The 24,492-nt window shown below is 41.4% G+C and overlaps 1 protein-coding gene across 1 annotated transcript in view; it reads right to left on the bottom strand.

Moving 5' to 3' along the window:
- Nucleotides 1–24,492, bottom strand: part of plcl1 (phospholipase C like 1) — a 69,457-nt gene that overhangs the window by 5,162 nt on the left and 39,803 nt on the right. Inside the window, exons 2-8 of the mRNA XM_054786562.1 lie at nucleotides 19,328–19,402; nucleotides 18,145–18,432; nucleotides 17,795–18,082; nucleotides 14,394–14,785; nucleotides 12,871–13,984; nucleotides 12,618–12,794; nucleotides 1,479–1,841 (exon numbers count right to left, since the gene is read on the bottom strand). Of these exons, the coding sequence (XP_054642537.1) occupies nucleotides 1,479–1,841; nucleotides 12,618–12,794; nucleotides 12,871–13,984; nucleotides 14,394–14,785; nucleotides 17,795–18,082; nucleotides 18,145–18,432; nucleotides 19,328–19,402 (2,697 nt within the window). The remainder of the gene's footprint in view (nucleotides 1–1,478; nucleotides 1,842–12,617; nucleotides 12,795–12,870; nucleotides 13,985–14,393; nucleotides 14,786–17,794; nucleotides 18,083–18,144; nucleotides 18,433–19,327; nucleotides 19,403–24,492) is intronic.

Here is a 24,492-nt window from a genome sequence, read left to right as displayed (position 1 = left end):
CACGTCTCTCCCAAAACTGTTCACTCTTGCTTCAAAGCTAATTAATTTCCCATATAAATAGTCAGTGCCACCAAAATGCAAAGAGTCTTCTCAATTCCTTTGGTTCATTTCCTGAAACAGACCGAACTTTCTGAACATTCTTGGTTCTTTTAGCAAAATAAACTTGGGTGGTTCAGCACAACACCGTGGCTCACCTGCAAAAGCTTGTACAGTCATGGAAAAAATGATTAGCCCACCCTTGTTTCTTCAGTTTATTGATCCATTTTAATGCCTGGTACAACTAAATGTACATTTGTTTGGACAAATATAATGATGATAACAAATATAGATCATGAGAGTTGGATTTAAGAGCTGATATCTAGCAACTTCCATGGTTTTCTTATAATAACCAAAATCACTTAAGTTCTTACAGTACATGAATAGCTATAGCATTGTGCTGCCATAAAATTGAACTCTTATGAGCTATTTTTGTTGTCATTGTTATATTTGTCCAAACGAAGGTACCTTTAGTTGTACCAGACATTAAAATGAACAAGAAACTGAAGAAACAAGGGTGGTCTAATCATTTTTTCCATGACTGTATCTCTCCCAAAACTATATTTCTTTCCCATATAAATCGTCAGTGCCCCCAAATCGCATTGTCCCTTTGGCATTGTGTAAGCACTGCAAGTCAAAATGTTTAAATGTTTTGTCACTATGGCAGAGTACAGTGAAATATCCCTCATGTCCACCGCTCAGTCTTATCCCAGTCCTTCATTGCCAATGGCTACCGTACTCGCTTTTTTGTCTCGCTAACAGAATACAATTGTGTGTAAAACTGAAAAAAATGGCATCACACATTGCACTCATATTGCCAAGAAAATGGTACTATTGTTCTTCACACACATAATGTAACGTCCATACATCAGCATTACAAGAAACTACCTGTATGCTACCTGGACTGATCATTTGCAAAGGTGGACTTAAACATTGAGAAATGTACTAAGACATTTGCAATTTGATGAAAAGAATCACTTCTGTTGTGAACAACTGCCAACTGGTTTGGAGGTTTGTCCATGTTATATTGAGAATGTCATTTTTCAAGAAGTGAGCCAAACCAATGGAGGAAAACTGTAATATCAGTACTTGGTTCACTGAAATTTAAAAGGACAATGTAGCAAAATGCCTTGTAACGCAAGGTTTCCAAAACTGACAAAAATACCATCACTGCGTTCACACATTTAACTGGATCTGCACCAGAATCTAATGGCATCTTCTTTGGCAAGTGGCCCACCCTTCTACAGAGTTTCGGTTGGGTAGTTTTTGCGTAACCCGACTAGAGTCAGAAAAACTATTTTCATGCATGGTTTTGATTGAGAGGGCAGTTCATTTAAAAATGTATTTTCACCCTGTCATGTAGCTAGCTAATGTAAGGACATGAATATTACGAGTTAGACTGCCAAGGTGTACCTAACATTGTGGTAGGTCTGCTACAGTACCTGAGCTTCCTCCCTCAGGTCCATCACTTCTTTCAGGGGCGCAATGGCGGGCTTGAAGGTCTCGTCCACCACTTTGATGCCTGTGTTCCTCAGCGTGACGTACTCCCGCCCCCTCCGTCCCACCCTCCTAACCGACAGACCCCGGCGGTGAGCCTTGCCGCCCCCTCGCCGGTTTGTGACAGCCACATGGACAAAGAGGCTGGCGTGGGCCAAGGGCTCCCCCATCAGGCCCAGCAGGGGCACGTTGCGGTAGCCGGACTGAAGGCACTCGAAAGCCACACTGTACTGGCCGATGAAGTCGTCACCGATGTAGTCATCATCCAGAACCACAAAACGCAGCAAGGCCAGCTCGGGCATGTTCACCTGCACAGGAAATATGGACAATACTGCATGGTTAATTTATATTCAAGTTTTATATGAAACAAATGGACCTAAAATACATCCCTGAGGAACTCCACTCTAAATTGTGTCTGACGGACTGATGTTACTTTTGACAAAACTGCAAAATCAGGTATATGACATGGAGAAAAGCACTGGGACACCTGGAATTTACATATGTACAGAAAACATGGCAATATATAATTATATTGTTATTATTCTTTCTATGGTCTAATATAGCCTTTTTGTCACCAAATATATGCGAAATATTACTACGAAATATTTGCATGGCGTATATCCTGTTTGTGCATCAATATTTTCTTGGCAAAACAGCTAACATTTGCAGATCCTTTTTTTTTCTAGCATTTAACTAAGAAAAGTACCACATTCTCGGCCAAGTAGATCATTTTTGTGACAAAATATGGTTTTGTGGCAAAGTACAGCATTTTTGTTGTCATTTATTGCATTTTTATAGAATATTGCACCTTTGTATTGCTTTAAGCGGCATAATATAGCATTTACATGGGAAATTACCCTGCAAAAATCTATACTGTTCCCGGGGAAAATGTAGTCTTTTGACGCAAAACATAACATTGTCAGATAACAATTTAGCTTTTTTCTAAGTAAATATGGTGTTTTAATGTGAAAATGTAGCATTTCTGTCAAACTGCCATTTTTCTGACCCAATATAATCATCATTGTGCCATTATACACATTGCATATTTACGGACACCTTTTTTATTTATGTACAAATATCGCTTTGTGGCAAACTATAGCACTGGTGGAAGCCTTTGTATACATTTTGGGGTGTGTCACTGGGAATTTATGTCCTGTTGTGAGGTTAGAGGTCAGTGATGTGTGGTGGGCTTGTTCTTCCGCACCAAACCCATCCTAGCATGCCTTTAGGGACCTTGCTTTGTGCACTGGGAACAGAAAAGGACAATTTCCCAGCATACAATTCTGCAAAATGTCTTGCTAAGATGAAGACTCAACTGGATGTACTTGTATCTCACCCTGTGATAGATGACTTCACCCCAAAAGGTGTGCCGTGTACCTCTATGCTTCTTAAGTGTTTACAGCGTGATGGTAATAATCACAATATTGAGAAGCAGAGAAGCTCAAACACAACAGCGCTTCCTGTTATGAGGTGTCACTCGTCGGTCCGCTGAGGGGCTCCATCCACTTTAATTACACGCTACAATGAAAAGAACACCCCAACCCAACGGGGTTGCAATATTAAATTTCACACCGTCAGAGGAAGCCGTTGTGCTAATAAGGCGGCAGGAAAAAAGTATGACGACACACACGAAGCAGCAAACAACGCAGGAAGAGTGAAGAATAGTAAACAATGCTCAGTGTCAACTAAGAACAATAAACATACAAGGCATTATTGTTGGTATATTCATTTCCTGTTTTGCACAAGTTTGGGATCTCTTGACCTTGTTCTGAGGCAGCTGCTGGTTTCAGCTGTTCCTTGTCAGAAATCAGCATGTTTCTTAACCACAGCATTGTCACTGGGAGCCATTGCATCCTGGGGTAGTGCTAAATGCTATAACAGCAGATCATATCAGAATGGTCCAGCCCAAGAGTTACCCAGTGAAGATGGTTCTGACTTCTTTGTTTTTGGAAGTGGCTGCCCGGAGCCAGCAGCTCGGTGAGGGAAATGAGGCTTTGGCCTACCAGAAACGGCAGTCTGGTGGTTGCCGCCCTCCTGTGGTTCCCATGACCACAAGGACCAAAGCTAAGTAGGGATGTCCGATATTGGCTTTTTTGCAGATAATCGATATTGCCCAACTCTCAATTTTCGATTCCGATATCTAACAATACCGATATGTGTAACATCACATATCTTTTTCTTGAGTAAAATTGTTGTAAAGTAACAATATTCTTAAATGAGTACAGTTGTTTTGTTGGCTACTCCACCCTTCTCTGAGTAGATCATTCATGTATTACATAATTTACATAGGAATAAATGTGTTTCTTGTGCATTGATTCGTTATTTTTGGAAAGATTAAATTTATTTTTAGTTAAAGGGGTATTGTTTAAAACACATTAATTTGCTGCTTATTATTTCGATTGATAACTTTCATGTTCTTATTTTATATTCTTATTTTATTGCGTTGTCCATTGCATGTTCATGCCGCCTCCAGCTCGTACTCCACGCCAGACCCAGTCCAAGTCGCCTTATGCTCCTGCTCCACGCCAGGTCAAGACCAAGGCAAAGATCAAGTCGCAACCTGTGCACACTCCATGCCAGCCCACAGCCCAGACGACCCCACTGCTGGTTCCGGCTGGATGGTGAGAGCTGGATGAACCTTTGACCTCCTTCCAAGCCTCCCTCCACTCATCCCTGGCTGATGTTTTGGAGAGCCAATCTGAGCCTGCCAGTCCTGGGTTCCACGGGACCTTACTCCCCCTTTGGTGTGTGTGTGGAGGACGTCCGGAATACATCCCTTGAGGGGGGGGGATATGGCTAGCTGTGCGACTGGGGACGCACAGATCTGTTCAGTTCAGGTCCCAGCAGTACGGACGTAGCCATATCAGTCGGCACCAGAAGAAATGACTCAGTCTCACTCACATTTGGCTTGCCAGCAGTTGAACAGCCCTGCTGTGTAATATTAGAGTGAATGCGTCGTTTTCTAAACTGAACAGTATCTGTCCACATCCATGTGGTAGTTTATTTTGGAAATGTTTACTATTGCATGACTTTACATGAAACATGCCTTCCTACATTTTTCCATGTCGGAGAACGACACGCGGTTCCTTTTGGGAAGAAAGTCAAGCGCTCACAGTTGTGATGTTAATGTTTCAACAAACCTATTCTAGCAGGAGGAAGAGGAGATGATGGATGGTGCAGCCAAAATACTCCATGTCACACTGAATGAAAAGCTGGGATGCCCCGTAGGCTTCGATTGGAACATTCTTTCTTTGTAGTGACATTTTGGTTGGTTCACTTAAGAAAAATGCTGTAATAAGCTCCTTTCACCCTACTTACTGTGTGTGTTGCATGACTGTGCGTATGTGTGCGTCATTCTCAGTTTTGGGCCAGTGGCTGCTGAATGGAATAGCTCAGTGACATTTAATTCAATACACTTCTAACCAAATGATCCTCTGCTATGCTAAGACATGAAGGCTCCAAGTAGTACACAGTACGAATAAAATAGAGAATATCCATTCTTAATGTACACTTAACAGCGCCCTATCATGCAAAAATGACTTTTTAATATACCGTTACTGTACGTGTCCCTAGAATAACGCTTCTCAAATTGTGGGGCGCACCCCCCTGTGGTGGAGGGATGTGGTACTTTCAGTACTTCATTACAGACCTGCCAGCATGGACGCATTTTTAGTCCTCTGCACCCATTTTGACCGTTGAATACGCTTGTCAGCTTCCCTGCTCACCTCCCAAGGGGCGCATAGTAAGATTTCATAATATTTCTTCAAGGTTGGCAGGTCTGTCAGTGTCTTTATTCATGCTTGACCAACGCCGGTGCCAGCAACTCACACAGTAGTGGGTACAGATAGATAGATAAATAAATAAATAAATAAATAAATAAATAAACAAACAAACAAACAAACAAACAAACAAACAAACAAATAAATAAATAAATACAGTAATCCCTGGTTTATCGTGGATAACTGGTTCCAGACCGGACCGTGATTTGTGAATTTCTGCAAATTAGTATTCCTAATTTATAAATGAAATATTTTCACAGTTAGAGCATAGAAAACCTGTTTACAACCTTAAATATGTTTTTTTTTTAACATTATTAGCACACTCTAGACAAGAACTAACACTATAGTCACCTTTATACTCATATTACCCAATTTAGTAGACATATAGTAAATAAGCCATTTCATATATTAATAAGACTCATGCTCGTGTGTGTTGCCATTAATATGTTCCCTGGGGAAGCTGAGTGGCAGGCGGACAGGATGTGACATTGGGCGTTGAGAGTTGAGTTGTAGCTTGACGCGGGTTGCACCTGCAACTGCAGCCCATGTTTTTACTCGGGATTTTTTATTACATGACACGACACATACATACATTACACATTGCATAACAGTACCTATTGTGAGATAATCCAAACCTGCAATAAAAGCCTGTTGTTCCAGCCATCGAGTCTGGTGCTTGTGTGTCTCACTGAACATTACAGTAACATCACTGACACTCAGTGACGAGTGTAGAATACTACATATCATTCGTAGCACCTTTGAATGAGTCTTGTATTTTACTTCATGTAGCCATTTTTATGTTTGAAAATGCTTACTTTTTTTAAGTAAAAAAAAAAAAGTAAAATTTGTTTTGTTGCTTTTACTCATAATAGGCCATATTCAACAACGAAACAGCATGATTTATTAATGACTGTATTTTTGAAAAAAACGCAATAGAGTGAAGCCTCAAAATTCAAACCGCAAATTGGTAAGGGACGCCTGTAGTATTTGAAATCAGGGTGGCGTGAAAAAATGTCTGTCCCCTGGGAGGGGGCATGACAGAAAATAACCGAGAACCACTGCACTGGAGTCTGTTCATGAGCACCAAACGGGAGAATATCCCTCACTTGTTTGCTCCACTTCAATGACTGGAACAAGAGAAGACCGCAGAGACCACTGGTATTTAACAACTATTGTTCTTTCCAAAATGCAACTGTGTTTAGTCTGAGTAGTAATGTGTTGCTATTCCTCTTTGATTCAAAGGTTATCAATCTAACCCGCAAGCTCCTGTAAATGGTTTAGGTGTGAAAGAAAACTCAAAAGAATCTACAGGAGTCAAGTTGATAAAGCGTCCTCTATGATCTTCTCAGCCTTTTCGAGTGCAGGCTGGCTTGTAAGTCCAAAAGAACATAACAATTACGTTGGACAAGAGCAGAGTGACAATGTACGTGTAAAAAAACAGATAAAGCACACAATAGCACTTCTGTCTGAGACAGGCGCGGACAAACACACCTCATTAGTATTAAAGCTACAGACACACAAAACGGCGTGTTCCCAGTAGGGCTAAGCACGTTTAAACAGTTTAAATTCACGATGTAATGTATACTTTTACGTATTTTTACTGCTCAACAGGAATACATGATACAATGTAACCAATTATTTTTCATTCATCCTTTATTTACCCAGATAAGACTTGAGACTTGCGACACATTGAGATTAAAAATGTCTTTTACAAGAGCGACCTGGCCAAGGCGGCAGCATAACGCAAAGTTTCTGACAAGACATTCCCAACATACAATGCAACATTCACAGTGAACAATCAGCACTTTCAACAATTTCAAAACAGCTACATTGGCCAAGCTCATTCATTTCACGTTCCTTTAAAATGGCCTTAAATTCTCCTAACGTAACAAGTTGAGATGGGTTTAAGTCATTTTGCAGATCATTCCATGCAAAGGGTGAAGCGTACTGGAATGCGGTCTTGCCTAACTCTAGGAACAGCCATCAGTACGTTTTTCTAAGAGCGCAGAGCAAGCTGTTGTTGGTATTTATGCGTGTACGTACAGAGGTGAGATCATAGGAGGCCAAGAATACATTTATAAATCAAAGTCAACCAGTGAGTCCACCACACAGGGATGGAAACTCAGATGCAGCGCACAATGTACAATGGTGAACGCCAATGCCACAGCCTGTCATGAAGCGTCAAGCAGAGTGGTAAACAGTGTCAAGCTTTTTTTAAAAGATGCTCTGACGCATTCATAAAAAGGAGGTCACCATAATCCAGCTAAGGTAAGAAAGTAGCAGAAATTAAATGCTTCCTTGTATAAGCTGAGAAGCAGGATTTATTTCTGAAGAAAAAAAATAGTTTTAGCTTGAGTTTACGTACTAAATGTTTAAAGGCCAAATTTTCGTCGATAATAATGCCTAAGTACTTGTACGATGAGACCATTTGAATTTCTTTCCCTTTTGCCGTTTTGATTTTAGGGAGCTGAGAGGGTAGCCATTTGAGAAAACCATAACTTTATTTAACACTCGCCTTAGCTGATTTAGATGTGCCTGAACAGCGTCAAATGCAGACTGTAAGAAATTGAATGCTTGGTGGATTGAAGGAGAGGAACAAGAGATGACTGCATCATCTGCATAGTAATGAAAAGAGGCGCTCGATCATATGGGTGGGTTGTATAATAATTGGAATACTTTGTGTATTCCCGTGTGTTAAAGTATACTTTAAAAGTAAAGCTGATAAAACTTTTTTTCTCTTGTGCGAAAGTTAGAATTAGTGGAAAAGGCTCAGGGAAGCCATCTGTGGTTGACAAAAAAAGAATCCGCTAGTAACCATGGCAATGCCCAAATTATGGCAGAGGAATGATTGCTGGTAATTTTCTGGGATGCACAATATGCAAAGAGCAAACAACAAAAAGTTCAAATCTTCTCTTGTGGATCTCTACAAACTGAATTAGGGCTGACATTTTAGTACTTTGTACAAAAACGAAAGGTTACTTTGTACAGTAACTAAAGGTCAGACACTACTTATGGCCTATAGGTCACTCACATAGCTGTGAGTTGTGGCCGCACGGCATAGTTTGGAATTCCTTGAACCCTGTACAGATCGACCAGCGCGCCACAACCAATTATATTAAACTTTCAGTGTATTTTGGGGGAAGGATTATACCAATGCTTCTCAAATAGTGGGGAGTACAGCGAATTTGCCGTACTCAGCATGCAGTTTGACTCTTGAACACGCTTGTGTGCTTCTCTGCTCCCCATTTTGTTGCATTTTGCTGATTTCAGTTCCGAGTTCAGTCTGTACAGTACAGATGAATAAATAAATATTAGTTAGGGGCCCTCCACATCCTTCTTTTCGATTTTAATTTTTACAAAATGTCAGTATGTAATTTAGGCCACCTTTTTCCTGCTTTTGAAATCTGTTACAGTTATCTGTCACCTTAAGTTGCTAGCTACATAGCCATGTTTATATACACCCCCAAAAATGGTTTTAAATATTAATGTTTATCATCTACTAACGAGTGTGAATATGAGAAAATTCTCCTCTTTCCTGAGCTAGATAAAGTCCTTACATTCCTCCTGGGGGATTATTATTACGATAGCAAGTGAATCATCTCAAAGCTTTTACTGTAATTGATAAGAACATGAAGCAACATTTAACATAGTTTACCTCTTTAATACTCACATATTTGTGATGAAAAGCATCACTTTCAGCTTCATGCATTCTATCATGCATTCTCCTCGGCTGACACTGACAGTAGCGGTGCTGCCGTCCTTGTGTGTCTACCTTTGTTGTGACCGTGAGAAAGGTTGACACGTTCGGTAGTTGTGATAGAAACTTTCGCCTTCTCCTCTTCTCCACTCCACTGAAGTAAACCCCGCTTCATTTTTCTCCAAGCCGTGCCAACAACATTGTTTCACTTCCATATTCCACAATCAATCCGCAAACACGCAGTAACATGGAATAGTCCACTGCATGAAAAGGGAGGCGGGGCAGTCGAAGCGATCATAATAGAGTACGCATTTTGATGTAGTTTTAAGCACATGAATTAACACTAAAACAGTAATAGGAAATCTCAGGGCTCTAGGCAAATGTTTGTGTTTGCCTAATGGTAAGGCCGCCCCTGTCTTCTGGTACTGTATCAATTACTACTCTGGGTTAGAAGATGAAAAGTGGCCAAAGACACAGCCATTCTTACTAAGGGTGCCAAATTCAGTCCAAAAGTAACAATAATTTAACTATACACGACTAAAAATGACACCACTTTAACAATTACGACCTGTCTCTCCAAAATAACATCTTAAAGAGGCAAGCAACTGCGGCAACCTTTTTGTGTTGATATAAAATACCGTAACTTCTATCCCGTACGTTGAGGATGCCGAGGAGGTGGTCGATCGACATTCACTTGAAGTAACTTTTTTTAACTGTGTGCAGAAGAAAGCTACACGGGGGGGAGGGTGGGCTGCTTTAGTGGATGTTGACATACATGTTCGACCGCTTTTAGCAACATAAAATGTAATATCCAAAGGGGGCCATTTCTACAATGAGTCATTTATGTCGAAAAGTATTGTAACATTGTTGATGTCATCATTAGCGCTAAGCAGTGTGAAACCACAACAGCGACATAACTACTGTCTACAGAGCACCAAAATGTGCACACAGTGACTTCTTGTTCTGTACAAAAAAAGCTTCAAAATAAAAGCATGGCAGTGTCAACCTGAATTCTACACCCATTTATTGTACTTGTTGGGGATTGTTAGCCACCGGAAGAAAGATTTGTGCATGTATGAAAGTTTTATTGCCGTTGTAGTGAAATGACCACAGCAGCGCTGTTAGATACGAGGGTCTCAACCTCAATTTACCCGACGGCCGCTGGAGTCTAACTTTGTTGACTAACTCGTCAACAAAGGAGGTCAATAGTCAACATGACGGTCTGACTCACCGTGTCATAAAAGAAATCACACAGCAACTTAACACACAACAGCTACCACACACACGCGGCAACTACTATTTCTAGTGGAGGATAATAAATAACAAATATGGTAACTCCGAACCTGTAACTTTTGCAGCACTTGTTTTGTAAAAAGTTGCTAACGTTGCATGTTGAGAGTTAATATAATCGTTGTTTATGATTCTCCATAGTAGTAGTAGTTGCAGAATGTGTATCTACTTGCCTGTTACATGTTTGCACTGTTATTGTAGTTAGGGTTCTTTAATGAAAACACAAGAATCTAAATAAAATAATAATCTACCAAATGGTGTAGGTTCAAAAATCCTTTATTATCGCCCTTTATCCTTATGTTTCATGAGTAAATGTGCATGTAATGGCTAGTTTTGGTTTTGATTTTGGTTAGGTCGACAACCGCTTATGTTGATGTGAGTAAGCCAGTCCGAAGGGCTCCGACTTACAGGGCGTCCACCGTATTCCTAAGGTTTCCTTTCAGTATTTCAGGAGGTTCGTGTTCTTCGTCACTCAAAGGCAAGCAGCTGAAGGCGCAGCAGATATGACAGCCAGAAGACACCGCATCATGTGACAGCCCGACAGCCACCACAGCAATAACACCATGACTCAGTCGGCGAGCGGCATAGGAGCCCAATCAGCACAGCGGTTATGAATTGTCTTTGTGCATCACAGCAAAAAAATGCCTAATTATGCCGGCGCCTAATTTACTTTTTTCCCCCCAGTTAAGTATATGAGTGTCTTTTCATGTGCAAAACTGATGGAGGAGAGAGGATCTTTCCACAAACACAAAAGCTGCTTTTCTGCCCTTGACATCTAAATCTTCCACTTTAAATCGTGAGTCCAAAAGTGTTTTAATGGAGGGAAAAACATAACAAAAAAAGACTTAGGGTAATATTATTTCACTATTATTTGTTAGAGGCCCGTAAAAATGAACATAACAAACATGGATGGGTGTAAGACATCTACAGCAGACGCTTCCAAAGTGCCCCCCAACCCGTGCACCTTTTAGTTTTTCTATATATAGGCCTTGATTAAAAAACACCCCGATGTACAAAATATGGTTGTATATTTGCAATGTTTTGATGCAATATACATGTGTCGAACACTAAAATACACTTTAATAAAAGTGTAAATAACTGCATTAAATTTTAGGAAAATGCCTATCAATTTTATAATATACAGTTAGAAATCCCACGGTTTTTGCATGGTTTTCTCCGGGTACTCCGGTTTCCTCCCACATTCCAAAAACATGCATGTTAGGTTAATTGGTGACTCTAAATTGTCCATAGGTACGAATGTGAGTGTGAATGGGCGACAGGGTGTACCCCGCCTGTCGCCCGAAATCAGCTGGGATAGGCTCCAGCATACCCCCACCACCCCAATGAGGAGAAGCAGCATAGAAAATGGATGGATGGATGGAAGTTGTTTGTTGTGAGCGGTTCTTGAACGCACCATCTAACTTTCTCTCAATACAATACTATTTTTCCCATTTTTCTTTCGTCTCATATTTAGTCTACAATGCTGACACTGTGTAGGAATGCATAAAGGTAAGGTTTGATGACATTATTGAGTGCTAATGTCCGTATTTGTTGGTGCCTCAAGTTACCTCTCAAACAGCAAAGTAATAATGTTCCGCCCGAACTGGGCTGTGAGTTAAATAATGTTGGGGACCACTGAGATAGACCATCAACTAACATTTTCATCCAGTCTCGTCTGGTCACCGAAAACTCACACACGACTTGTCACATTTTAGTCATCAAAGAGCCATGTTTAGCTCGTCATGAAAAAAGGTTTGTCAATGAAATAATTTCGTCGTCGTCATCGACAAAAACACTGTAGTGATGTGGAGGCGCCCCCGCAACAGACGTGAGCGCAGTTGCCACCACAGCCGTGGCTCAGATTCATGTGTTACATCGATCGTCATAATCATTCATTCGTGGTGAGTACCTTTACATTTTCTCATTTAAAATACGTTTGGCAGGTGTGTGAGGCATATTTAGGCCTTAAAACTGGATTATGCATTTAGCAACAGTCACTTTTATTGCACATGTTGATCAGAAATAGAAGAAGAACATCAACGACAAGCTAACAAGAGGCTTTTGAAGGGTAGCAATGTATCCAAAATAGACATTTTTATGGGCGTATCAATTACTCTCAGATTTACGTCATTCGCTGATAGCCTTGGAACATAACCCTTTTGTTCAGACATGCAGCGCCAGACTTAAGTAAAGTAAAAAATGTAATAAAATCTTTTGGCTTTGCAGTCAGTTTTTAACAAGCTTGTGTTCCCACTTTTATTATATTAGTAAAATCTATTTCAGGAAAACACAAATATTTGATAGTCAAAATGCCTTACTTCAAACTCAAAGGTCTCGTCAAAGAGGGGATCGTCCTGGTTCTGCAGAGCGGTGCGTGTGCGCTGTTCTGCACAGTCGGCAGGAACGCCGTGCAGCTCCAGAACCACGTAGGGGTCAATGACTTCGCCCTTGGCACCTGATCCCTGAGGTTTAGGTAGGTTGTGGGCACTGATAACCTGAAGAAGAATACAAGATGGATTCAGGTTGATGGTTTATTAAATCATTACAAAGTTTGAAAACAAAAGAAAGAACCTTAATGCGGAGAGTCTGAGGCGGCACCCCTGGCATGCATCCCTGCGTGTGGGCACTGAAGTACGACACCTCGTCCCTCATGACGGCAGGCCTCAGAACATACCCGCACCCTCCATTCTGAGAGAAGCGTCCTTTGTGAAGGTCCAGCATGGCACCAGGGGTCTGCTGGTTTAAGGCCACAAGCTGCACCCCCCCTTTCCAGTAGCCTTGCGGGTTGGGGTTACTGGAATCCAGGCGCACTGAGCTGGGCCGCACCCTCGTTAGAGTGCGCTTTGTGAACATAACAAGATCCTCTGGGCTCTCCGTGGTGAGCCGCCCGGCCTCCCCCTCGCCCAGGGAGCACAGTGTCCAGTAGGGGGTCTCCACACCCAAGGGGGTGCCAGGAGAGCCGGGACTGCTGGGCGGCGAGTGCTGCTTGTGACTGGATCTTTGGGCGTAAAAGTGGCGGCTGCCTGTGCGGGCAATGGCCACCAGATCTGAGAGGTCTTTGTGAAGGCGGAGCTTCCTCGGTTGAGAGGGAGGCGGGACCACCAAGACCACGCCCAGGTCCTCCTCACCCGGAATGGTCATTCTACGTCCAGCCAGAGGTCCTCCACCTCCAATCTCCTCTTCTTCCTCAGACACGTCCCCATCTGAGCCTTCTTGCTCTGGAGGAAGCTTCTTGCCCACGATAAGGATGCGTCCTTTGAGCTGCTCGGGGGATGGTAGGGTGGTGGCTCGTCCTCCCAGGCTGACGGGCAAGGACTCTGGAGTGTAGAGTCTGGAACCAAGCACCTTCTTCAGATGTTGTGCCATGGTACGCTGCTGGACGGGTGAGCAGTGCTGACACAAGTACACCAGGAGGGGATACTGCGAGGTCAGGAAGGCATACTTGTTGACCACCTCCAGAGCGGAGCGGATGGTGACTGGTGCATGGTGGTGGTGATGCTGATGATGGTGGTGGTGACACGAGATGTCCGGACCGTAGTCCACCCCGAGAAGAGGCTCCCCTTCCGGGCCATCTGTAACTCCCAGCTCGAGGCAGCGACAGCCAGACTGCAAGGCCTTGATTAGCCCACCGAGGTCAGCCCTGCCGTGGACCTGATCATCCAGAAGGTAGGACCGGTAGGAGGTGCTAGGGAAAGAAACAGTAGCAGAGTTCAATTCAGTGAATCCTTAGTGGGTTTCCGAATGATTCAAATGCACACGAGTTTCATTCAACATTTTAAAGGGTATACTAAAGCTGCTGACCACTCATGATACTTTAGATTTTGTTAACAGAATCAGGAGGTTGCCAGGGGCATGCCTTTCAAAATAAAATGTTTTTCAAAATAAAACTCCAAAAATCATACACACATTCAAGTTTCTTATATTGTAGTTATTAATAGATGTCTTCAACACACCAGATGAGAATGAATTACTTAAAACCCTGTAGAGTTAAGGGCTGTGTAATGGCCACAGTTTGACTCTGGAACAGATTCTTTTCTGAGTCTGTTCCAACCTGAAAGGTTCAACTGTACTGAAGTTACATGGCATGGACTTACCTGATGTAATAGTGAGACAGAGGCATGTTCATGTCCTGGCAAACACCCTCGTGCTCCGGGTCCAGCAGCTGACACTCGTGGGACTGCAGGTAACGAGCGAACCCGTCCAACCCCAGAATCCCCCTCTCTTTGCCTTGATCTGAGGGCTCATAGCGTCTCAGGAGCTCCAAACAGCCCTCGGCCGTGGCCAAGGACAGACCCTGTTCCGTCTCCAAGAAGAGGCGCAGGTCCTGAGGGTCCAGATACTCGCGGTCCTTCGACAGCTGCACCATGAGGAAGTACACGTCAGGCCGCGTGCACAGCTCGCAGTAGGCCTCCTGGAACTCCTCGCGTGTAACGTGGGAGGTGAGCTTCTCCTTGCTGCGTTGGATCTCCTTGAAGCGAAGACGCACCTGTACAAAAAAAAACAACAAATCCAATCATAGTCCAGAAGAGGCTGTGATCGGTGACATCAACGTGAGATGAAAGACAATGAAGTTCCAAACTCTTCTGCCTCATCCATTACATCAAGCTGGCCTAGCTGATTAAACTTTGGCTATCTTGTTTCACTGAGGAAATGAACGTGACCCAGATAGAGGACAGCATATAGTAATAATGGTCTGCCTCTCTACTACTCATTCTTTGTCCTCTGTCTTTAATCTAGTTTCTTTTCTCTTTAACATTCCGTCTCCTTCTGTGCTCCTCGCCTGCTCTGGAAGAAAAAAAGAATCCTTCCTCTCTAATATCATGTCTGCTACTCTGACAGCAGAGGACACGAGGGATGGATAAGACAGACAGTCGCTGCCGATAATGACAACTAGCAAACGAAGCAAAACATCCGTCCACCTTTTTCCTGCAGTTCAACATGAGAGGATAAAGAAACAGCTGCCAGCCAAAAAAATCATTATATCTTGTCAATGGACAATACTATAGAACCTAGGTTCCCAAAGTAGGGTCCGCGTACCGCCAGGGGTACGCAAATTGTCACAGGGGGTACGCGAATAAAAATTAAAAACAATTTAGCGCCTAACTCTCTCAATTACGAATGCGCATGAATGCCTCACAGCACAATGAGAACGTAGCAGCAAGGAGCGTGAAGTTACCCATTGCTCTGTGTGCATCGTATGAACAAATGAGTAAATTGGATTATTTTGTGCATAAAGAGTGTTGAATCTTGAATATGTCATTGATATTATATTCCAATCAGTGAAAACCTGCCACTGGGATTGGGGCTTTATCGTTGGTTGTGTGTATTTTTGTACATCAGTTACTGCTTCATCGTGATTGCTAAACTTTCCCCTTCAATTTGGTATTAAATGAATATGCAGACTTAAACCACAGCCATCGTGAGCGCACAAAAAAAGTGACGCTGTAATTCAATCTATTCAAACAGAAGGATGCCAACATCAAACTGGAATAAATGATATGTAGGATGATTACTTATATATTTATCAGTGCTCATGTGAAACTTTATCAAAATGTGACCATGCAAAATAGTCGTTTTTGACCTGGAGTTACTATAAAATTAATTAAACAATTCATTTTGTTCAATATTTTCAAGTTAATTAAGATTAAAAGGTTTATGTTTTTTAAGTGTGCAGGAGAAGTGGGTACATGGCTTCAGGTCAAGTGTCTGAAGGAGTAGGCGAACCACTGCTATAGAAAGTAAAGTTAGATATACTTTAAAGTACTCTGCGGCTTATACAGCGGTGCAAAATACTTAAATACTGTGCAGCTCGCGAGCCAGTGGTAGTTCTTTCTTTGGCAGGAGCCAATCACGAGCCATCAGTGTACTCACAACAAGCTGGTCAACCCATTAGTTGTCAGTGGAGGTCATTACGTATACCCAATATAAGAACATAACAGTCTGACTCACAATGTCATCTTTTAAAAACACTTAACAGCACAGAATTCAGCACACGGCAACTTCATACTCAAAAGGTGTACATACAAATATCGAAACATGCCCCAATGTGACTTTAGAATAAAGAAATAGCCAACATTTTAAAGGTTTCCCATAATGCACTGCATCTGAGCAACGCATTCATGGGGCCGCTGCAATGACGTCACCTTCCCTCCGTCACCGTTTCCCTGTCTTTTCGTCCTCTGGTGTCCTCTGGTGGACAGAAGCAGCATTGCAGCTTCTTATATTTTAATTATACATATTTTTATTTATTGATTTATTTTGTAGAAAAGTTTTTGAAGTAAATTAAAAAGTCATAGCTATTTAAAGCTTTGTATTGAAATACAGAGCCTTGTGTTGTTATTGGTTGTTGGTGTCAACATTTTAGTATTGTTGTGTGAGCAGGTACAACGCTGAGGCGAGCCGGTGTATGTGTGTGCGCTCATGGTACCTCCGGTAGGGTTTTGGGGACCGGGCTCCTAGCTGGAGCTTGCGCGTTGCGTGCCTGGAGAGCGGCAAGGCGTGCGGGCGTGTTCAGTGGTCAAAATGCGTGCCTGTTGGTCACACTCCGGGAGGGGAGTGCACTGATGTAACAATACTTTCTTTTTTCTAATATTCTCACAATCCATCGGCAAAGTCCCAAAGATCGACTAGTAGCTCGCGATCGACGGGTTGGTGACCCCTGCATTAAGGGAACACTTTAAAATGTTGATACATGTTTCTATATTTCTGAGGTATAACACTGCAGTGTTATTTACTGTTTGATGAGTTTAATGTTGCTTGTAGGATGAAACCATGAGTTAGACTTGTATAATGAGTCATGACCTCCTGCAATTTTCAATGGGTTGACAAGCTTGTAGTGGGTTTATTCATAACATGGCTCCTGTCAAATAAAGAGCTGCGTGGTCCTCACGAACTAGTGTGCGCCATAATATGCCATTTTATGACGTGGGCACATGCGGCTTATACACCGGTGCGGCTTATTTAAGAACAAAGAAGATTTTTCCTCTAAATTTAGTGATAATACACCGGAAATTACGGTAGTCAATGTAGAGCTTGTATAGCAGTATAGATTTACTATCCACTGAAAATGAGTCAACACATAGCCATAATTATAGTAGAAAGATAACTGCTGTGATGGTAGTGTCGCAGTCTGGGGCTGCACGAGTGCTGCAAGCACTGAGGGGCTGCGGCTCATTGAGGGGCAACTTGAGTTCCAACATGTACTGGGACATTGCGAAGCAGAACATGATCTCCTGCCTTGGGAAACTTTTACACTTGGTACCGCTTACATGCTAGGAAGGTAGTTTTGTCCAATGTCTTAAAAGTAGTACAATTTGGATTTCAGCCCAAACTTTCTGGAAAAATATGCCTCAAAAGTAAAAAAAAAACCACTGTATTTGGACTTTTTGTTTTTGTGTCGGAAACAGATGAATTTATTTTCTCTGGGGAAAAACATTCCTGAAATTTGCTGTGTAATTTCCCATCTATTGATATATAGAATAGAATATAAGCGCACCTTAGCTTCCTTGATGCCTGGACACAGCTTACAGATGGTAGCCACCGCCATGTCCTCCGACACAATGCCGTAGCCGTCCTCGTCCACCCGAGCGAACTCGGCTGCCAGCCACTCGCTCCTCAGCTTGCTGCCCAGACTGCCCTCAATGGTTCCTCCTTCACCCTGCCCCAAGCCTCCTCCGACACCTCCGCCGGCCCCGCCGATGACCGAGGGGTGCGCTAGCAGGTAGCGGAGGCCCGTCACCCAGATATTAGCCACGTCAGCCGACAGCGCCACCAAGTCTAGGGACTGTGAGGATGAAACTGTTAGGCGAAAATGGAAGAAACAGCTAAAACAATAAAAATTCTTACCTGGTAGTCCTCGCCATGTATGATGGAGAAGGCCGCCTCCTCAGCCAGGTGCTCAGAGAGGGGTCCATTATGGAGGAAGGTCTCGGTGCTCTTCCCTGTTCGGACCTCTCGAATGCTGCAGACATCCAGCCGAGCCTTCTCCCCGTCCTTCTTGGAGGGCTCCCAGCGTAAGCAGCTCAGGTCAGCTTCCAGTGTGTAGAAACGACAGTAGACTCTGGAGTTGGGACGCACCTTCTTCAGTTCGCAGCCGCCCTGCATAAAGGCCAAGCAGTCGGCTGCGCTGCTCACCTGCCAGGAAAGGAACACAGCATTTTAACTCAGAGACTACAACATCCATCCATCTTCTATGCCACTTTATCCTCACGAGGAGGGGGGGATGCTGGAGCCTCCTATCCAGCTGACTTTGGGCGAGAGGCAGGGTACACCCTGGACTCACCCTAGACTGGTCGCCGGCCAATGGCAGGGCACATATAGACAAACAACCATTCACACTCACATTCATACCTATGGACAATTTAGAGTCGCCAATTAGCCTAACATGCATGTTTTTGGAATGTGAGGGGAAACCGGAGTACCCAATGAAAACCCACGCATGCACGGGGAGAACATGCAAACTCCACACAGAGATGTCCAACAGAGATTCAAACCAGATCTTTCAGATCTCCTGACTGTGTGGCCAACATGCTAACCGCTACCAAAGTATGCCATAAATGCTCAAATCAATTCCTCTATTTGATTAACAGCAGAGTTAACAGCAGAGTCAATATAAGCAAATAGTCTCTGATTAGCGCCCAGGTCAAAAAACACAGTTAACAGCTGTGGCTGTAGGCAACCTGCCAGTGTAATTTTTTTTTTTTTTGTATTAACTCCACAAGATGGCATGGGTTGTATTTTAAGTATTGATCAGCATGCAGCAGCTTTATCTACCAGCAATTTGCTACCTTACCACTATTACAACACTGGTTCTGTTGTTGCTGTGTTGCCCGGTATACTTCTTAAATTCATGACCATGTGGTCAAAGAGAGCTACATTCTCCTTTCCACTTTCTCATGCACTAAAAAATGTACTTGTTATATACCTGTATAATGAGCTTTCACATTAAGGAATAACATCTCTCCAATTATGGCCTGCTTCCAATTCATGCCCTGTCCTCTTTGCACTTACGAGAGATACACCAAAGTACCTTCTTCTCTGAGGGCATGCTGCTGAATGACACAGTCTTCTTTCTGCCTCCGCCCACCTTCTGCACTGAAGGATCCTGCGGAAAAATATAAATGTTATTTTTACACTTGTGACATTTAGAGTTTGAGCACAGAATGCAAGTTGTTGTGTTTCCATTGTCAACATTTGTGAAAGTTATCCCCAAAAAACGATCAGTATTGGTGTCAGTATTGAGGTACTGGTACTAACACTAGTTGTGGGGTACCACAGGGGAGGAGCTGGACACATTACAGCCACCAAATGAAGAATCATTTTTATAATAAATAGCTACAACCAAACTGTTTGTTCTTGTTTACATAAACCATTTATGACCATTTCTATGCACTTGATTTTGTAATTGTGAAAAATATACACATGGCATCTTGGACAGTTTATCTTGTCTGTGATGAGCATTTTCGTTATGATTGTTTGGAAAATTACAGACATAAAAACAAAAATACATGAATAAACCATGTTGTCCCATGGTTGAATACGGCCAAATATTAGTCCAAAAATATGCATATTGAAGCAAATTTGACATGTTTTTAGCCTAAATTAAGCATTTTGAAGCATAAAAATGGCTAAATGAAGTAAAATACAAATATAAGGCATTCAGAAACTCGAGTCACAATTTTGTCGACTTTGAACTAGACTTGACAATATCACCAAAGACGTGCAACTCAATTTGGACTTCGACATCAATGACTCGGGACCTGACTCTGACTTTAGTCTGGTGACTGGAAAATACTTGAGATTTTTAGTGTGCTGAGTAAAATGCGTCTCCATTCAAAGTATTCAAGAGACCGTTATGTCATTCCAAGCAACACACCAAATTTTTCTACAGAACTGAATGCATCTATCAACATCTAATCGGGTTTAACAATCGGTCTACCAGAATTCTGCAACTACTAGAATGACCATAGCAGTCATTTTGACTCTTTGTATATAATTTGGATTATCATTAAAAAGATCTAAAAATAAATTGGTGGAATAGGTAAAAAACACATCAGGACACTAAATGAAAACTATAGTGATTGAGTGTTTGATTGAATTGACACAATATAACTTCTCTGCAATTACACATGCAAACTCGAACTGCAACCATTTTCTCTGAAGCAAGGCTAAAGCCTCCATAGCTGTCACCTTCTTTCTACTTGTCATTTTTGCCTCTCTTGGGTTTAGAGTGACGCTATAGCTAGGTTTTAGCATCACAGAGCATAAAAAACAAACAGCCAATAGAGCAGGAGGAAGGGCGGGAAAAATGTAGCAAATAGTGAAATATGACACCCCCTGTAAAAATCAGGCAGTCAATTTGACTGCTATGGTCGTTCCAGGTAGTAATACTCAGATCTCTTTTGTGTTTTGAAATTTTAATGATAAAACAATGTTAGAATAAAATATACACACATTTAGGAAAAGTCAGGGTCCTATGGGTACATAGTTTTTTTTTTAACCAAGTTATGACATTGCAAATTTTGAAAACAGTCAAAATGACTGCCTTGGGAGTTCGAGTGTTAAGAACAAACAAGGTGCGGCTTACATTTCTACGAGTGCCAGGAGAATGACAAAGATTAGTGTGTGATTAATGTGTCAACATGCTACCGAAAATAATTTTATTTGCAATCACAAATTACGAGGTCATGACAAAACTTAACGGTGTTTATGACTTGTAAGGACTCAACATTTTTTTATATTTCTATGGCTTTGGACTTGACTTGACCTGTCTTGTCTTGCATGACTTGGAATTGCACGTCTTTACTTGAGACCTGACTCGAGACTTTGGATTAAAGACTTGAAACTTACTTGAGACTTGCAAAACACTGACTTTCTCCGACCTCTGACATGTAGTATTCTACATTGGTCACTATGTGTCAGTAATGTTGTTGTAATGTTTGGTGAGACACACACACACACACACACACACACCTGTCACACCTGGCTTGATCGCCAGAAGGCTGAATGATCTCACAACAGGCACAATATTCCCGAATAATAACACAGGCTACTGTTGCGGCCGTAACCCACAGCAAGCAAAAATTCAACTCTGAACCCCTTAACGTCACTTCCTGTCCGCCCGCCACTCCACTCCCCTCGAGAACACATTTATAGCAACACACACACGCATGTGTATTATTTATGTCTTAAATTGCTTATTTACTTTTATTGTGTCTACTGCATTGGGTGATACAAATGTAAAGGTGACTATAGGGGTGTTATTTCATGTCTAGAGGGCTCTCGCAATGTTAGAACCCGTATTTAGAAGGCCGTAAACAGGTTTCTATGCTCTAACTATGAAAATATTAGATTTATAAATCAGGAATCCTACTTTGCTGACATTCTCTTAGCACGGTCGATAAACGGCGATAAATGAGGAATTACTACTTAAAACACTGCCTGATTATTTCTATTTCTATTATTTCCTATGAGACAAACTTATAAATAGCGAACAAATTCAAGAAAACAAGCGTCCTGGATGCTCCAGCGTAATTGGTTGCACTTCCTGCCCCTGCACAGACTGACATGTCAACCATCAAAAATAGACAGGTCACATATTTTTCGAGGGGCGCCTGTGCTGGTATCACAGTCGTAGACTGCAGGAAGTGCAATCAGGTTGTGTTTTTTGTCATCTATTAATAAAGATGATAAAGCTGATACGTGGCGAGTGATGACGATTGACAAAGCGTGTGTTGGCTTTCACTCACTAAGTAATCCCCTTTTCTAAATTTAGACTCTTTTGTTTTACTCTCCATCTTCTTTGTCATCCTAATTTAGGCGACTCAAAGGAAGGGTTTTTTTTCCCCGCCAAAGTGGGCTCACAGCTTTGTGTTCTTTGTGCGAACAAAAAAAGCGGGCCAGGATCTTTATTCCTGACCTTGTAACTACCACACGTACAGTACACACGCAATGCGCACCAGGTTGGGGGAAGCATGGCATCCAATGACAAGCCGGTATTTTTGAAAATCAGGCACATCTGGGATGAAGCTTAACGACTGAATTAATTTGAATTCCCAAGAAGGCACATCACCAAATGAGCAGCAGAATAAAATTAGAATAATAATAACTTGGCACAGCAAATCCCAAACCCATTTAACAGTTAAAAATTACACTCTGCTCACAAAACAAGTCTGTAAAATCGCAAAACTTGGACACAAAAGATGAGGAAAACATTAGGTACACCTGCAAGAAAGTCATCCATTATAAAAAAAATAAATAAATAAAATGCATCTCTCAAGTGGTGCCACCGGATTATTAGAAACAGCTCTGGGTATGATGCAGTGCTCACATGGACGGGCCTTGCCACTTGCAATCAGCTTCTACCCAGACGTTGACAGGCAGCTCCATCTCTGCTGGGCGACCAAACGTCAACGCCACCATAACCTTCATCAGCGATACGGTGATGAGGTGTCACCAAGTAACCCCCACCACAACAACCCCTGGCCCCGCTAATAGATAATGGAAGAAATATATGGCTAAATATGGATGTAAAATACATCACTAATACATTTTGTAAAGGAAGAAAATGCCATTTTATAATATTAAAAGATGAATAAAGGATATAATTTACAGCCTAGGTTCCCAAAGTGGGGTATGCGTACACCCAGGAGTACGCCAATTGTAATGGGTTTACGTGAAGAAAAATGTACTCGCAATTCCGAGTACACCTGAATGCCCCACGGCGCAGGAGAACGGAGCAGAAAGGAGACACAGCACGAAGTTGGTAATTGCTCTGTCTGTATCATATGAACAAATAATTCAGTTTGATGATTATTTAGTACATTAAGAGTGTTTAATCTTGAAGATTCCAATCCCCACACGGCGCCGCGGTGAAAACCTGTCACTGTGAGTGGGGATTCCCCCTAAAATGAGGCTTTATCGTTGGTTGCGTGTATTTTGATATGCAGACTTAAACCATAGCCTGCCATGCCAACATCAGACGGGAACAAAAGATATGCAGGATGATTACTTACCCATTTGTCAGTGCTCATGTGAAACTTTATCAAAAAGGTGACCTTGCAAAATACGCATTTTTGACACGGAATTACGATAAAATCAATTAACCTATTACTGATGTTCAAATTTCAAGTTAATAAAGACTTTTTAAAAAGTGTATGTTTTTTTAAGAGTGCAGGAGTAGGGCTTACAAGGCTTCAGGTCAAATTTCTGAAGGGCTACGCGACTGTAAAAACTTTGTAAAACTGTAAACTGTAATGCGACTGTAAAAAGACTGTAAAAACATATTTACAATAATAACATGATTTTTTTTCTTCATTAATATTATAATAATATAACATGGCATTAAGGAATAAAATCAAGATATTTCATAATAATAATAATTACATAGAAATGAATTAGAATAAAGTTCCGCATGTTGATAGTTGTCAGATAATGATCATTGCATGTCATTTCATGTTTTGAAATGTCTGGACTTCGTTCTGTTCCTGGATTTACGCTCTATGAAACCCGCTGCATTCCTGTGAGTATTTTCCTCGCATCTGTAATTCTTTTTTTCTCTTTGGGACAGTTTTCTTTTTCCTCCACCTTCCACACTGTGTCTACATAGCCTAGTTATTTCATTAGCCTATTTGTATTTTTGTCAGCTCGTGGTGAGCTTCCCTTTTTGTTCAAACTTTATTGAACCACCATGTCACCACATAGTGGGGTAACGCTATAACAATTAACCATGACACTTTGCATTTTTTTCTGAATAAATATTACAAATGATATAAAATATATATATATATATATATATATATATATATATATACACACTGTATATACATATATATATATATATACATATATATATATATATACATATATATATATATATATATATATATATATATATATACATATATATATATATATATACATATATATATATATATACATATATATATATATATATACATATATATATATATATATACACACACACACATACACTGTATGTATAATAGATATACTGTAATAATTTTTTGGTTGTTTCTTTGCAGAGTCTTAAAACATTAAAAGAATGAAACAAGAAATAATAAACCTGGTTAAATAAGTAAATACAAATAAATACAAGTAATACAAATAAAAATTCACAAGGGCGTTGCCACAATGACCTCTGACCTAAAAAAATGGGGCAAATATTCCCTACAG

This window comes from Dunckerocampus dactyliophorus, chromosome 9, assembly GCF_027744805.1.
Source record: "Dunckerocampus dactyliophorus isolate RoL2022-P2 chromosome 9, RoL_Ddac_1.1, whole genome shotgun sequence".
Classification (NCBI taxonomy): Eukaryota; Metazoa; Chordata; class Actinopteri; order Syngnathiformes; family Syngnathidae; genus Dunckerocampus; species Dunckerocampus dactyliophorus.
This window is presented reverse-complemented; position numbering and strand designations above follow the sequence as displayed.